The sequence below is a fragment of the Fusarium sambucinum genome, chromosome III (genome assembly GCF_050947815.1).
Source record: "Fusarium sambucinum isolate potato_lamoka chromosome III, whole genome shotgun sequence".
Lineage (NCBI taxonomy): Eukaryota > Fungi > Ascomycota > Sordariomycetes > Hypocreales > Nectriaceae > Fusarium > Fusarium sambucinum.
Window position 1 is genome coordinate 4,274,286 of NC_139292.1, and position 16,603 is coordinate 4,290,888.

The 16,603-nt window shown below is 49.3% G+C and overlaps 4 protein-coding genes across 4 annotated transcripts; 3 read left to right on the forward strand and 1 right to left on the reverse strand.

The window, feature by feature from the left end:
* Positions 1–113: 113 nt before the first annotated feature.
* Positions 114–3,056, forward strand: FSST1_011615 (glucan 1,3-alpha-glucosidase ROT2; the record flags this gene model as incomplete). The annotated part of the gene is made up of 2 exons (XM_083234765.1): positions 114–198; positions 250–3,056. 2 exons carry the CDS (start codon positions 114–116, stop codon positions 3,054–3,056), a joined length of 2,892 nt encoding a protein of 963 aa, XP_083081311.1.
* A 4,067-nt stretch (positions 3,057–7,123) lies between these two features.
* FSST1_011616 (Mechanosensitive ion channel-domain-containing protein) lies at positions 7,124–9,739 on the forward strand (the record flags this gene model as incomplete). Its single annotated transcript, XM_083234766.1, has 1 exon — positions 7,124–9,739. One exon carries the CDS (start codon positions 7,124–7,126, stop codon positions 9,737–9,739), a length of 2,616 nt encoding a protein of 871 aa, XP_083081312.1.
* Positions 9,740–10,840: 1,101 nt separating this feature from the next.
* Positions 10,841–15,577, forward strand: FSST1_011617 (uncharacterized protein; the record flags this gene model as incomplete). Its single annotated transcript, XM_083234767.1, has 1 exon — positions 10,841–15,577. One exon carries the CDS (start codon positions 10,841–10,843, stop codon positions 15,575–15,577), a length of 4,737 nt encoding a protein of 1,578 aa, XP_083081313.1.
* A 214-nt stretch (positions 15,578–15,791) lies between these two features.
* Positions 15,792–16,320, reverse strand: FSST1_011618 (uncharacterized protein; the record flags this gene model as incomplete). Its single annotated transcript, XM_083234768.1, has 2 exons — positions 15,792–16,137; positions 16,184–16,320. 2 exons carry the CDS (start codon positions 16,318–16,320, stop codon positions 15,792–15,794), a joined length of 483 nt encoding a protein of 160 aa, XP_083081314.1.
* Positions 16,321–16,603: the final 283 nt, after the last annotated feature.

Genomic DNA, 16,603 nt, shown 5'->3' on the forward strand with positions numbered 1-16,603 from the left:
GGTCGATATAGGGCAGGAGACAAATTTGAATTCTTGCTTGATATACCCACGATATATTCGGTTTCTTTGTTTAACTTTCTGATCGCGGTCTGATCCTTGACCGTCTAAACATCATGAGGTCAAATATGGCGTCGTCCTTTCGCTGGACGACGCTGTTGCTGCTGTTTGGCATTCTGAGCTGCCTCATACAGTCGGCTGGTAAGACTTTATAATAAAGATTGATCGATTCCCAGCTCACAATCGCTCTAGTTGCTGTCAAAGAGAAGGACTTCAAGAAGTGCAACCAATCCGGCTTCTGTAAACGAAACCGCGCTTATGCCGACGACGCTATTGCCCAAGGTTCTAACTGGAAGGCACCTTACGAAATTTCGGCCGATTCGACATCTTTCGAAGATGGAAAGCTGGAGGCCATGGTTGTCAAGACCATCAATGCCAACGGAGACACCGTCCGCCTCCCCCTTACAATTTCCTTCCTCAAATCTGGTGCCGCCCGAGTTACGATGGACGAGGAGAAGCGACGCAACAAGGACGTTGTACTCCGAGACGACAGTCCAGTTCGCAAAGAACGATACAACGAGGCCGATAAATGGGTTCTTGTTGCTGGTCTGGATCTCGACAAGGGGGCACAACTTGCACATCAAGACAAGACCCAAATCAACGTCAAGTACGGACCTGATGCCAAGCAAGAGGCTATCATCAAGTTCTCGCCTTTTGAGATCGACTTCCAACGCGATGGTAACTCGCATGTCAAGTTCAACGACCGCGGTTGGTTAAACATGGAGCATTGGCGACCCAAGATTGAGAACAAGGAGGGCGAGGAGGCCGCTGAGGATGAGAGTACATGGTGGGACGAGTCTTTTGGTGGAAACACCGATACTAAGCCTCGTGGACCTGAGAGTGTGGCCATGGACATCACTTTCCATGGATACGAGCATGTATTTGGAATTCCCGAGCACACAGGCCCCCTGTCATTGAAGCAAACTCGTGGTGGAGATGGCAACTACGCTGAGCCCTACCGCATGTACAACGCCGATGTGTTCGAATACATCCTCGACAGCCCAATGACACTCTACGGTGCTATCCCTTTCATGCAGGCTCATCGCAAGGGTTCGTCTGTTGGTGTTTTCTGGCTCAATGTTGCTGAGACTTGGGTCGATATCACCAAGGACAAGAGCAGCATGAACCCGCTGAGTCTCGGTGCTGGTGGAAAGACAAGCACTCATACCCATTGGATTTCCGAGAGTGGTCTCCTCGACGTCTTCGTACTTCTCGGTCCCACTCCCTCTGAACTCACCAAGACATACGGAGAGTTGACTGGCTACACTGCGATGCCTCAAGAGTTTGCTATCGGTTACCACCAATGCCGATGGAACTACATCTCCAGTGATGATGTCAGGAACGTTGATCGCAACATGGACAAGCATAAGATTCCATACGACGTCATCTGGTTGGATCTTGAGTACACCGACGACCGAAAGTACTTTACCTGGGAACCTCACTCGTTCCCTGACCCCATTGACATGGGTGAGCATTTGGATGCCCATGGCCGTCAGCTTGTTGTCCTTCTTGACCCCCATATCAAGAAGACTGACAATTACGCCGCCTCTGAGGAAATGCTTGCTCAAGACCTTGCTGTCCACAACAAGGAGGAAAAGCCGTACGAAGGATGGTGCTGGCCTGGAGCTTCCAACTGGATTGACTGCTTCAACCCCAAGGCAATTGAATGGTGGAAGACCATGCTCAAGTTCGACAAGTTCAAGGGCACCATGAGTAACACCTGGATGTGGAACGACATGAGTGAGCCTTCAGTTTTCAACGGACCCGAAGTGACCATGCCCAAAGACAACATCCACCATGGAGGATGGGAACACCGTGATGTTCACAACCTGAACGGCCTGACCTTCCAAAATGCCACTTTCCAAGCTCTTCTTCACCGTGAGAAGGGAGAGCTTCGACGACCTTTCATCCTGACACGAGCCTTTTACGCTGGATCACAAAAGCTTGGCGCCATGTGGACAGGAGACAACCAGGCTGACTGGGGGCATTTGGCGGCTTCTATCCCCATGACTTTGAACCAGGGAATCTCTGGTTTCCCTTTCGCCGGTGCTGATGTTGGAGGCTTCTTCGGCAACCCTGAGAAAGACCTACTTGTCCGTTGGTACCAGACTGGTGTGTGGTATCCCTTCTTCCGGGCCCATGCGCACCTCGATGCCCGACGTCGAGAGCCTTATCTCCTAGGCTCGCCTTACACTCAGATCTCGACCGCCGCTATCCGGCTCCGATACACTCTCCTGCCCGCTTGGTACACTGCGTTCCACAGCGCGGCACAGGACGGAAGCCCCATTATTCGGCCCATGTTCTGGACGCATCCCACTGAAGAGGCTGGCTTTGCTGTTGAGGATCAGTTCTTCGTTGGTTCAACCGGTCTTCTAGTGAAGCCGGTCACGGAGCAGGGCAAGGAATCAGTTGACATTTGGATTCCTGATGATGAAATCTACTATGACTACTTTACCTACGATGTTCAGAAGACAAGCAAAGGCAAGCATCTTACAGTGAGCGCACCACTAGAGAAGATTCCCATTCTACTCCGAGGTGGACACATCATCCCTCGACGCGACACTCCTCGACGATCAAGTGCACTCATGCGATTCGACGACTACACGCTTGTTGTCTCAGCTTCCAAGGTTGGCGCCGCAGAGGGTGAGCTTTACGTTGATGACGGTGATTCGTTTGATTACGAGCAAGGTCAATACATCCACCGTAAGTTCACCCTTGGTGGTAACACATTGACTTCTCTTGATGCCGAGGGACGTGACACCAAGTCAGTCAAGGCTAGCTCATGGCTAAAGGCTATGGAAAACGTCCACGTCGACAGAATCGTCATTGTCGGCGCACCCAAGACCTGGGACCAGAAGGAGGCTCAAATTGAGTCAGAGGGACGAACATGGACAGTCAAGATTCAATATCACGCAGCTCAGGGCAGCCGTGCAGCCTTTGCAGTCGTGGGCCGAGTTGGGGTTAAAATCGGTGAAGACTGGAGCATTAAGCTTGCTTAATGACAGATGATTAGTTTAATTAGAGGTGGGGAGAAGCTAAGAATAGACACATTTCTGGATCGTGAATTGGTCCATGAATTAACGGTTGGCGGCAGCACCCGTGAGAAGTGTAACTTAACCGTGACTATGAAAAGAAGCTGCGAGCATCATGGAACTACCAATAAGGCAAGTATCAACATATATGCCGCGTAACGGAAATATGGATACATTGGCCGAGTGGGGAGTGTAACGAGTACAAACCCAGGGTGAAAATTAAGCATGATTGTGAGAAAGGACCTTGGAAAGTTGAGTATATCACCACGGTGGTGTCTGTGCAATTCGAAATTCCATGGAGCCATGAATATTTTGGACAGGTAAGGACAAATGAATCGACCTACCTACTGACAGTAAGAAATAAATATCTACGTGCTATAACTGAAAATTGGGTCTAAAACTATGCAGATAGACTTGGGTATTTTATCGGCCAAAAGTTTATAACATGGTGAAGGCAAAACACTCCAAGCTTATTAACCGGCATATGCGCGAATCGACAAGATCTATGCAAACAAGGCCTGATACATATTATGCATGAAAGTTCTCCACCGAAGATTTGCTCGCGTCGAGATACTCGGTAAGTGAGTTGTGATATATAGAATGGAGCAATGTAACGTCCTTGGTGAAATTAAGCTTCTTGATTAGAAACCCAATATCCGCCATGAACAGACATGGATGGAAAGCAATTTGTGACTTCTCAACAGAGCTGAGTTCGAGTTACTAATACAAAGTCAATATTTTGTAAAAGCAAATTACTATAGCGATGACCGCTTTTCTTCGCCTGCTATACTTCATCGTTTTCTCTATGAAAAAAAAATTCTACCTGCGCTTGTTCCCTGCTACACAATAGACCTCGCGAGGTGGTTTCGTCTTGTACAGGCTGGCAAGTCTCGAGGAAGTCTATATTGACGATTCTCTATCGTGTTGTTACGTTTGCTTTCCAGCATAATATTCTTAGCTTTCTCAATGATACCTATCCTAAAGATTCATGATTGCTCGAGTGGCTTCCCTTTATTTGGGTAAAATAGTAGGGATAGTGTTGACCTTGGAGGAGCCATTATTAGGAAGACGGCCAGCCGACTTTGGATGAAAATGAGGGCAAACCAATGGAGATATCAGATACTCTGCACGTCAAAGCAGTTGATCAGCAGTATCCGGGATAAGCCAGCGGACTTACTACCTGAATGACATTAAATAAACAACGGCACGACCCTTTGGGAATCGTGAAGACGATAAGAAACACCCCATAAATTGCAACATGACAAAAGCATACCTCCAACACTACGCCAAGCGATTCTAGAAACCCTTAATTCCTGATGGATAGGGGAAAGAGGTAGCACCCAAGTAACATGGCTGTTGAGTTGGAGGCCAAATAGAACAGCAGCAAGTACGCACTTATCTTACCTGCCGCCTTTTCCCTTTAGATATCGTACCAATGTGCAAAGCGTCCTAAATTGAAACGACATTGACCCCTGGCTTAGTGTGTCAGGAGTTGGAACTCCTGGGTAGAGATAGTGCATTGCATCGAGATGGTTGAAGACTTGACTCCAGTAGCGAATTGGCTAAGAGAACCCAATAACTTTATAGTGGCCTAGACGCGAATCAGTCTCTTTACCATTTTATAGCTTTAAATCCAGGTCTTTTAACCCCGTAGGATAGATATTCTGAGGTTCTAGCATCGTCCTTATCTACGTGCGGTAGGACAGGGATGTTGTCACGGTCTTAGAAACTGGGCTGCGGGCGTTCAGACGAACTGGGGGATTGGTCTTAGCACGAAAACCCCCTGAGCTTGAGCATTGATCACTCTGATTAACGAGTTGAGGTCTTTGCTTTCTGTGCGAGGCTGTTGCTACTGTCTCTGTACACTCTTCGCTGTGTGCGGATAATAGTGAATTCCTTGAGCTGGGCATAGGTTTCCATAATATTTCTTGGCTGTTCAGCTGAAATTCGGTAAAAACGGAAGTAGCATGATTCGTCTAAAGCCTGGGCAAAGGATTTTTAGGTGACATTTTAGGGGTCCTGGATGCAGTTTTCTTTCGTTTCATGATGCATTAAAGTGAGGCTCTTTTGTGCTGAAACTAAAGGTTTTTTGTGCTAACTGCTACTAATACTCTGTAATTGTACGGTATGCCCGTACTGTGAGGGTGCCCCCACGCTGCAAGCCAAGAGACTACACACACACACACACACAGCTGATGAAGAAAAGACGGGATGGTGCTGTCTGTGCCTGGTGGAAAAGCCATCATTTTTGGTGTGGTACAAGGAATGCAGGGGAGCACACCCTTTCTATTGAAAAGCTTCCAATCGAAGCTCGACAAGAATTTCTCTCAACGGGAAGAGACGGATAAAAAAATGGTCTTTTTTTTCCCCCTCTTCCGCCGCCACTAAGAAATAGCATCATAATCGTCGTCATGATGGTTGTCACATTTGCATGGAGAATACGAGGGCGAGACGGGCGAAGTTTGATCAAGATTCCATGATCGAATGAACGAATCTACAACCTACCTAACGACAGATTGCCTCACAAAAGTGGATATGAGCATATCTCGGTCGTTTTCTTGGCCCGTGACGTCAGCGTGTTTATTCCTTGCGATCAAATGTTTTTAGCTTCCCCTGGCCTGTTGAATTCAATGCGCCTGTTTGGGGGGGTCAGATCAGATCAACCATTTCGTTCCCCTGCAGATGGAAGAACTTGTTGTTCTTGCGGATAAATTGTGACAACGCAATCATGATCTACATCGGCTTGTGAAAGAAAAGACCCTCCTCAACCGGGAACAAGTCTAGATTAATGATGAGTTGAAGTAAGTTGAGTTGAGATCCCATCGTTTTCTTTTTTAGGGGTGATAGTTGTGCTATGGCCTTGGCTTGGGGCGTGCTCTATTAGACTAAATTCCCATCCATTCTATCGGCGGCACCCTCGGGGTTTCCCATTTGGGTGTTCCATGGTGACACCATCCATGGAACAGTGCCTAGAGTATCCGCCACTAAACGCCCTCCGGTAATACGGGGGCTTCGGGGGACCTACTCATTACTCGACACTTGGCGGCCGGTCGCTAGGTCTTGACTCTGACTCCGGTGGCTCCACTTGCTAACCACACCCGAACTTGTCACTCCCAGTTAATGGCTGAACAGTGCAATTGTCTTTTCTTCTATCGCTGCCCGGTGAATTCTGTAATGGAGGTGTGGGCAGTTTTAACGTTTGATGGCAATAATAAAGAGGGAAAGAAAAGGTCTATCCATGATGGAGCATAGGTCAAAGTTAACTACAAGACGACGAAGCACCACACAGCATAAAGAACAGTGGATAAGTTAATTCCGCTTCACATGGAAATGCCATTTACTATTCCATATCTCTCCCTGACCTGGTTTGGCCAAGAAATCAACCCAGGCTACCTTATCTGTACTGACCCATTCTCCTCCCTCTTGGCTGTCTCCATTGCTCCACGCCTACTGAACTGAAAGTGTTGAACCTCTGGCCGATCTGTTAAAAGCTCGACAGCATCCCCGTCACCCGCAGGGTTTCCAACAATCCCCCCCAGATTCTCTCCTACTTTATTTCGTTTCTCTTTCTTTTCCTTTTTTACCTTTGTAAAGATTTCACCTCTCCTTCTTTTGTTGCAAGCGAGAGTAAAAACAAAGGTTGGGATCAGAGTGAGTGACGACATCATATCACCTCTTCCTTTACAGGCAAACAACAAAAACACCAAGGAAACCAACCTTGTGTGTGTATCTGAACGACCACGCGTCGCCTCACCAAACGAGAAACCCCATTTTATCTGCGAGATCGATGTCATCGAGGATCATCATCTGATTGATCCACTTCCTTACTATTTCTGTTTCCCAATTGTCTCGTCTCTCGTTTTATCACATCACCAAACCCCCAGTGTGGGTATGAACCACTCGCTCTCCACCACAAGTTGAACAAAGCTTCTCTAATAATCTCTGCTGGGCATTGAAATTCTCTCCTATCTCACTACCTTGTCTGATCCCTCGGATACAACCTCGTGTAGTGAATATCATCAACAGGGACCATCATGAGTTCAGATCCGCCCCCAAACGGTTGGGAGGAGAAGGAGTTGAAAGACTTCAATCTCAGACAACCGCCTCCCTCGAGAAATCCTTCACAATTCAGCGCTCAGCAATCAGAACCAGCGCCAACGACCTCGCCCAAATCACCTGCCGACAAAAGAAATTCGGCTCCTCCAACAGCACTCGACACATTTCCTACACTACAAGCTCCTGTCATCACCAATGACTCGAATTCAATCCGGTCTCCAATAAGCCAGCGCGCAGATGCCTGCCGACTGGACGACAACATTGAGCTTTTGCGAATTGAGCGTGCTGTTTCCGCCGACGCTCGCGATGATTCCAGTCATTTGAAACAGCGAGCTCATAACTTTGAGCCCGAAGATGCCTTCAATGCGCCCATACCCTCTGAGACCATGCAAAGGGAGAAGCAGCCGGATGCTGATGCTACTCTGCTCAAATTTTGGATGTTCCTCCGAAAGTTTCCTCGATTTGTCCGATATTGTTTATACCTGGTCCCTGGAGCTGCTTTGCTTCTCATTCCTGTCTTGCTGGGTAAATTCGCTCTCAAAGATAATGGTAAGCGACGGGATGTCAATGGTGTCGACCTCATGTGGTTCGGTATCTGGCTAGAGATTGTCTGGGGAGTTCTCTGGGTTTCTCGTATGATTAGCAGTATTTTGCCCCCGACTCTCAAACTTATTGCTAAGCTCTTCGGATCTACCAACGCCAACAAGTGGAAAGATATCGGATACCAGCTTGACTTGCACACGGCTGTCTTTCTCTGGTTCCTCGCCATCCTCATCTCATTTGAGCCGACCATGATGAACCATAACTTCCGAGACCAGAAGCCTCATTGGGTCAGCATTATGAATAAGGTCATCATTGCCTTATTTACATTGGCAGCTCTCAACTTTGTTGAGAAGATCCTCATCCAGTGGATTGCTTTCACTTTCCATCAGCGAACGTATGCGACTCGAATTGACAATAACAAGGCGGATGTTGGCCAACTGGTTCACCTCTACGAACATGCCAAAGCTCACAACGAAAAGACTGACTACTTCTTTCAGCGCGGCAGTGGCTCCGCTAGTGGTGCGCAGACTCCCATGCAGACACTCCAGGACAACGCTCGTCAGATCTTTGACAAGGTTGGATACGTAGCTGGCCGAGTCGGAAACGACTTGATCGGTCGTAAAATCGATAGCAACCACCCTCGCCGAGTTGTCAACGAGCTTCTCCGAACCTCCCAAACGGCACATACCCTCGCTCGGCTCATCTACCGCTGCGCTGCCAAGGAGGGCAACGACCTGGTTTACCAAGAAGATATGGAACGAATCTTTGGCAGCGAAGAGGAGGCCGAGGCTGCTTTCATGATGTTTGACAAGGATATGAATGGTGATATCTCGATTGACGAATTCGAGGCTGTGTGCAACGAAATTCATCTCGAAAAGAAGGCCATTGCTGCTTCGCTCAAGGATCTTGACTCGGTGATTAAGAAACTCGACAAGGTCTTCGTGTTCATCATCATCATCATTACCATCATTGTCTTCATCTCGATTCTTTCTGGATCGGCTGCTGCTGCTCTTGGCTCTGCGGGTACCGTTGTTCTGGGTCTGGCTTGGGTTCTCCAGGCCACAGCCCAAGAGTTCCTCCAGTCCATCATCTTCGTCTTCGTCAAGCACCCCTTTGATGTTGGTGATCGTGTAACTGTCTACGGATCTACCGGTGACAACATGATGGGTGACGATTTCTACGTGACTGAGATTTCTCTGCTCTACACCGAGTTTAAGAAGATGCAGGGTCACATCGTGCAGGCCCCCAACTCGCTTCTCAACAGCCTCTTCATTCTTAACCAACGACGATCCAACGGTCTCGCCGATGTTGTTCCTCTGGTGATGCGTTTCGGTACACCTCAGCACATGATTGATGATCTCAAGGAACGAATGACCGAGTTTTGCCTTGCCAACAAGCGTGACTATGCACCTCGTATCATTACCGAGATGGTCAAGGTCGACGACGTTCGATCGTGCTTGATGAACATGATCTTCTTCCACAAGACAAACTTCCAGAACGAACTGTTGCGTCTCAACCGTCACAACAAATTTGTGACAGAACTGATGACACAGATGGTCAACGTCGGAATCCAGTCACCATTCCGCATCGAGCCTGGTGGCAGCCGCGAGCACCCCATGTACTGGTCTGGTATGCAGCCTCCTCCATATGGCAAGGAGCCTGATCATGGTAGTGAACATGGTCGTGGCGTTGACCTTCACGACAAACCCGTTCCCCACGATCGGCCCCTTCACTCTGAAGGCCCTCCCCTGAGTCATGTCCCCTCGAACTACAGCACCCGCCGAGGAGGAGCTGAGCGCATGCGTAACATTGACCAGAGCTTTGACTTCCAGGATGTTTTCGACAATCGACGAGATAACGTCCAAGCGCATCGTCTGGCATCAATCCGAGAAAAGGAGCGTGGAGCTCGAGCTGAAGAGGAGTCAGAACGACGATCGTTGGCCAGCTCTTCGGGCGTTGACCGTCGCACCTCGACAGAAAGCCGACGACACGTGTTCAACCGAGTGAGGACGGGGTCTAGGAGCAGCAAAACTCCCGGCAATATTGTCTAGAAGGGCTTCTTACGATACTTACGAAAATCCAAATCTTCTCTTAGCATATAGATATTCAGATTGGCACATCTGGAGTGGTGTATAATTTTCATTTTCTTGCGCATAGATTGCAGCAATCCATACAGGACGTTGGTTAAACAAATCGACTCAGCAGATAGAGAGCGAGAAAAGTTTACACAATTTTATCATTAATTCATAAAACTTGACAAGTCGTGATAGAACAAGTGTTTTTTGCTCATGGTCATGATACTTAAGTCGTGGCATACATAGAATTGTCATGATGGCCCATCACTACCTATCTACGGACTCGGCGGGACGTTACAGGGGTAATCCTGGGGTACCTGCAATGATGTAATCTTTCGAGCATAAGATCTGAATATCTTAGAACTCAATCGGTTGTTCTCGTCTCGGAAACTCTAGCAGTTGTATTAGCCGTACAACTAAATATCAATGCGTCTTGCTTGTGTAGCTTCATTCAGATCAACATGCTACAATCCTTCCAAGAGAAGATGAGAACCCCTCAATCAAGGCTGACACCCTGGTCAAAGGGAACCAAAACCATGGTGGTAATTAGAGCTGTTAGCGTAATTAAAGGGTCCATCAAGTCCGCCCTACAAGCTCTATGTCCAATAAATACAGAGCGATTCGATAGCTTGTCGGCTAAAGTGGAGAGACCAATGTTCAGCTTCCGCGCATCAGGATCAGGCCTTCTGTAGTTGAAACCAACTTTCAGGTTAGGCTGTAGAACAAGGGATGAGAGCTTGAGCCTGAAATGTTTATATATTCATTAGTTTCCAGTGTCTTTTTCTCATCTGCTTCTAGAACCATTCATTGTGAAATATACTGTTGCGGATCTGTTCCCGTTGCGCCTCCTTTGTGCTCCCAACAGCCACCCACCATTGCCTGAGGTCATTTGTATCCAATGGTTGGTCGCTGTCTTGTTCAGCTGAACCTCGCCCTCAACCATCCCCGGACACATCGCATCTTCCAAAGCCTCACTTTTGAGGACGAGCCGAGTCGAGTCTCGCCCCAAGCAATCATGCCCACCGTCGCGGTGCAATAATACCGACCTCTTTATAAGAAAAGCAACAATAGAACTAAATGTCTGGCCTTCCAGAAGGCTGGGAAGCCGACTACGATGGCCGTCGCTGGTTCTACAAGTACAAACCTACGGGACACATTCAGTACCACTTCCCCAAGGAAGGCGATGAGTTTCCGGACTTTATCGATAGTTTTTCGCCCGCACCGGATCTTGCGCCCGAAGAACGGCTCGAGTCGCAGCAACAGGTTCGGCGCCATGGGAGTACCACCACGGCGCCAGCCAGGCTGAGCCCCAAGAAGGACGGTGGAGGGTATGGTATGTCGGCTACGGCGCGACCGGTGAGTATGACCTGGGACGGAGCTCTCGAAGAGGAGAGCACGGTCTTTCAGCCAGAAAACTTTATGTACCTCGGGCCAGGGACGTATACCGATGTGAGTCCACTAGCGGAAGAGGAAGAGGAGGCTGCGAGGAGAGTTCTTGCGGGGGGCATCGAAGGGAGAGTCGACAAGAGCCCTTCAAAGGGTGTGAGTCCGTTGAATAGCGAAAGGACAACGCCGTCTCAAAGTACTGCAAACACAGGCCCTATCGCAGGAAAACCAGTATTGGTACCGCCTACAGTCGTTGAAGAAATTCACGAGATGCCGAGCCACGAGCCTCCACCAGCTCCTGATCCTGTGGGCATCATTGCTGAGATGCCGACATGCGATACAGCTCAAGCACACATCGAAAAACACCCTCCGCCGATCGAGATGGCAGATAATACAGTTCTGGCGCCTATAGAAACTGCAATCCCGATAGCTGAGTTACCAGAGCGAGCAAGTCCGACACAAAAAAAGAAAGATGAACCACAACTTGCGCCTGGATCGCTGAGGAACTATAGCATACCCATGCGGCCGTTGAAGATTGATAAAAAGCCGGCTGGGGAGGCACCTCCCATGATCCAATCATACAAGCCAGAAACTCGTGTAGAGATACCACCGAATCCGGCGCCTTTGCGACGATCGACTTTTCAACCTGGCGACCCAATGGCTTATTCGAGTCCTATTCGACCGCCCGATAGAGGCCACGCTGGTACGCCCAACGTGCTTTCGCCGCCTCAAGTGCCGCCTAAGCGTCCATTGGATGAACCATCTCAACCTCAAATACCTTTTAAGCCAGCTTTCGATCAGTCTTCTCGGGCGAATTTACCACCAGTGGCCGCGAACAATGCACCATATATCCCAGGGCAAGAGCCAGAGTTGTCTCACATGCCCTCTGTGTTGAAGCCTGCACGTGGGAAAGGTCCTGGGCAGCCTGAGCCTGGTCCTACGAGACCATCACAGGGCCATGTTTATGTACCACCCATACAAGGAAAACATCCGCCATCCATGACTCCAGCGACTATGGCTCAGCAACATCACCTTGAGGAACCGCGAATGGGTGTCCAGAGGATCAACACTGTCCCTGATTCACTGCCTTCTCAGAGGCCACAATCTGCGATGCAGAATGGGCATCAAGGACTGCCACCTATTACAGCGAATCGGTCGCATATGCCAAAACGACCTGCTAGTGTGATGCCTGACATGATGGGAACGCAAACACAGGCTCAATATCGGAGCCCGATCGAGGGCGTTCCACCGAAAGGCCTGCCCCGATCTGCAACAGCAGGACCTGGAACTCAATTTCCTCCATATCCAGTCGACAATCTGCCTTATCCTGACGATCGACCAACATTTCGCAGAGAGGATCCTCCATATCCTGAAGAGCCATTCGTGCAAAAAACGTTCATGCCAGATCGAGGCCCCGTTAACCCGTCGCCTCCGCCTCATGATAATCGACGGCATTCATCATACAGCTCTGCCATCGTCTCGCCGGACTCGCGACATGGCAGCATGTCTTTTCCTACTCAAACACCTTCCCCAATGGAACACAGTCGCCGTGCATCTACGACCTCTAGTTCTATTCCCAACTACACACCTTCACCCGTGTCAAATACGCCGCCATCTACGCAGGGCTTCTCGCCAACACCCCCTCCTGCTACAGGAAATCAGTATCCTCAGGGGTCTTACTTCAACGTGCAAGATGCCGAGGGCCAGGGTTATAATCCTGCTGCCCGAGATGTGCTGCGTAGGCAGTCTCTGGGCCGTGGTGTAGACCCAAGACGCAACTCTGTTGGTACAGATCCTGTCAGTGCCCAGCGCGGATCGCCTCTGGCACAGCAGACAGTACAAGGTTACAACGCAGCGCCGCAGGGACTACCGCATTCTCAGTCCTTACCACAGGCATCTCAGGTCAGTACTGCCCTACAGAGCCAGCGTCCCGTTGCTCCTACGCCACCTCCGCAAGGCCAGCAGGGCCTAGGACGCATCGAAGAATATGAAGAAGTTCCAGTCGGAACTATTAGTCGATCATCTACAGCCAGTATAACGTCCGAAACAAGGAAAGGTTCGCTTTCTTCGTCGACACAGCCGAGTCCAATGGGAAGTCGAAGAGCTAGTTGGCAAGCAGAAGGTCCGAGGAATGTCCCACCTGGTCAATTCCAAGGGCAGCAAATCCAAGCACCCCAGAGTCATATGGGACAGCCCATGCCTCAGGGTCAAGTTCCTCAAGCTGCTCCCATGCCACCACAGAATCCGAAACAACTGCAAAGGAAGCCTTCTCAGGGGAATGCGCATCATCTTCAGGGTCAACAGGTTCCTATGCATAATCCGAGAGTACCTCAGGGGATGCCGCAGCATCAAGGTGTTGTACCACAGAGGCAGCTTGTTCAGGGACAAATGTTTCCACCACAAGCTCAGGGCAGAGCGCCCCAACCTGGCCAAATAAACACTCAGGTTCAAAATGCTCCTCAGGAACCTGCACCATCTGTGTTGCCTCCCAAACCTGTACCAATGAGGCTACAAAAACGATCTACCTACGGTCCATCAAGCCCAGTAGGGCAGACGGTTCCTCAAAATCAACTTTCTCAGGGACCTTTACCTCCTAGCCTGAAAGGACAGAACCAAATGCCACAGCAAGGTCCCGTCACAGGCCATATGCCTCCCGCAGGGCAGCCAACCCTTCTCCAAAAGGCTCATCCTGGCCGAGTGCAGCCTCATGTTCAAATCCCTCAAGACCAAGGAAGCTGGCAGCCCAGCCCGCATCCTGCAATGCCTCAAAATACACGGCCAGTGTCTATGCAACCTCAGTCAACACAGAGTGCTGGTTCGAAAGAAGGCAAGGAGGGGAAGAAATGGTTGAAATGGTTGAAAGGTGGTTCCAAGTCTGTTTCGCATAGCCCGACTACACCAGTCATCTCTTCGCCTATATCACCAGTTGTTGGACGCCCAGGCTGGGGCGGGGGAGAATATTCGCAACAGGCTGTGTGGCAACCTGGGCAAGCTATCTCTACTGGACCGCAGTCAGGTTTTCAGGGAAACATGCCGCCGCCTCAGCTGGTGCAGATGCAGACCCAGGTGCCCCCTCAACCTGTGCAAATGGCCCCTCAGCAGGCGCCGGTACAATCTCGACCTGTTCAAAGACAATCCCATTCTTTTCAGACGGTTCATGAGTCAGACAAGATGGGCTTTAAACCTGGTCAAATGCCTCTTCACCCTATGCAGATGACTCCTCAAGCAGAACCCTTGCCGCCTCAAAGGAAATGCTCGCCTCCCCAGCAGGTCCAGACGCCTGTTCGACAGGAACAAATAGCATATCCTCAGAATCAAATGCCTTCCCAACCAGGACAGCTATCATTTCAGAAGAGACTGTCGCTTCAACAGACGCCAATGCCAGCGCATTTTAACGACATGGCTATGGCGCCTAGCCAAGGTCCGCCCCCGAGCCCAGCACCAGTGCATCCTCAGCCTGAACCTCTAGCATATCCCGCAATCACACAGCCTACAACAGGGCCTCCAGTGGAGAAGCCAGCAGCTTTATCGGCAAATTTCTCACGGCCTGTCCAGGAAGCGCCAGTGAGGAGCCAGCCTGATAGCGTCGCTCATCAACAAGTAGCACCGCCCCGTCAGCCTTCTCCTGGTGCAGTTCGACCTTTGCAACAAGCTCCTGTGCCTCGGTCCAAAACACCTGAAACCACTCAGCCGCTCCAGACCTCTGTATCCAATTATCTCCAGCCCGATTCGACTGTTAATGATAGTCTGTCGCCACATGCACTGGCAGCGAGTCCAGGCCATTCCGATACAGCCACCACTCCTTTGAGTCGCATGTCTTCTCAGAAAAGCTATTTCTCTGACGCCGGTTCGATCACAACAATCGAAGTGGCACAAGCCCAGCCACAGGCTGTGCTGAAGCCTTCTATCGTCCAAGTGAAACGAAAATCGACAGACATGTGGCGCCAATCTCAAGAGATCCAGCAACACAATGCTTCCCAGTCGAGCTCGGATGTCACTCCAAGGATCTCTGCAGAGACACCTCGTGCTGGGACGGAGCCAGCTTTGTCACACTCAAGTCTTCAGCATCAGCAAACCGTTGCACGACCTGAGCCTGATCATGAAATGGGCATTCCCCAGTGCAACAACACTACGACACCCTTGTCCTCTAATTTCAGTGCTCTAAAGACTGCTCAACTTGATACTCAGGATAAACAAATGAACAAACAGCCAGCAGCGCCATCGAAGTCTGAACAGCCTTCGTCTGCTTACAATAATAACAATATCGTCCCGATCGCACAGGGCAATCGTGTTGTCGAAGTCAAAACAAACGAGGTGCAGCATGCTCCTGCCAAACCTGCTCCTGTGGTGGAAGACAAATGGGCGAAGAAACCGGTGGTGGATTATTCTGGTGGAGATTGGGGAGACGATGATGATTGGGACTATTAATAATTGAATATTGTACACATGGTTTCACTTCTTTTTTACAGCGATCATATAGCGAAGCACATTGTTTAATGTCCAGTTTGAATGTGGAAATGGGGGAGTTAATTGGGAATACATATCCTCGATAGAAAACTTGATGATCAAATTACCATGAGAACTCGGGCCTACCCGTCCATTTTCTAGTATTTTCTCATGAACCGAGCTCGATCCATACCTTTCAGTGACATGTTAGTTCGCCGCTGGTCATTAATTCTGCCACAGTCGAGCAAAACTGCTCGACGACGTCGTCAATTTGATCAGCCATCAAGAAAAGATCGGCCTTGACAGAACTAAGCGCGATTTTAAGCCAAAAACCATGGTCAGCATCAGCAATCCGCCCTTCATTGTCAACATCTACATGCTTGTCAAAGCACTTGATGATCTCATGTAGTTTGCCGCCTGTGAGTTTTGCATCAGATCTAAGCTTCTGGAGCTGCTCGGGGATGTCAGCGCTGGGGTTGTTGCAGCGACATTCAGTCATTCCGGTCTTGCCTTGGGAGTCAGTTTTAGTGACTCGTAGATACCTAATGATCCATTCGGCTTATAGAGCGGCGTTTTTTTGTAAAGGACATGATGTGTTGGTCGTCTGGAATGTGAGCGGGACGAGTTCTCTTGGCAGGAGGGCAATCAGTATGATCGTCAACTGAACGTTTTCGCTTACCACCGACCTGGTCAGGTTTCTGGGGTTTAGAAGTAAAGGCACCCATGGTGACTGGCTAGAGTTTCTGTGAGTTGAATTTCTGTTTAAGTTGTTACTTTGTTGTTGAGTGTGGTTGTTGGTGAGATTGGATTGAGAGATTGGGACAGTTGAATATTACTAACAAATTAGCTCTTGTACGATTGAACAACAAATCCAACAATGGATGTTATTTTACTAGCTTCGGCTTGGTGTCTTGACCATTTATAGTCCACGTCCAAGGCAAGAATCTAGCTTCTTAGCTAACTGTTCTGTTTTTCTGTGTTGTTTATCCTAAGCCAAGTTCAAAGAAA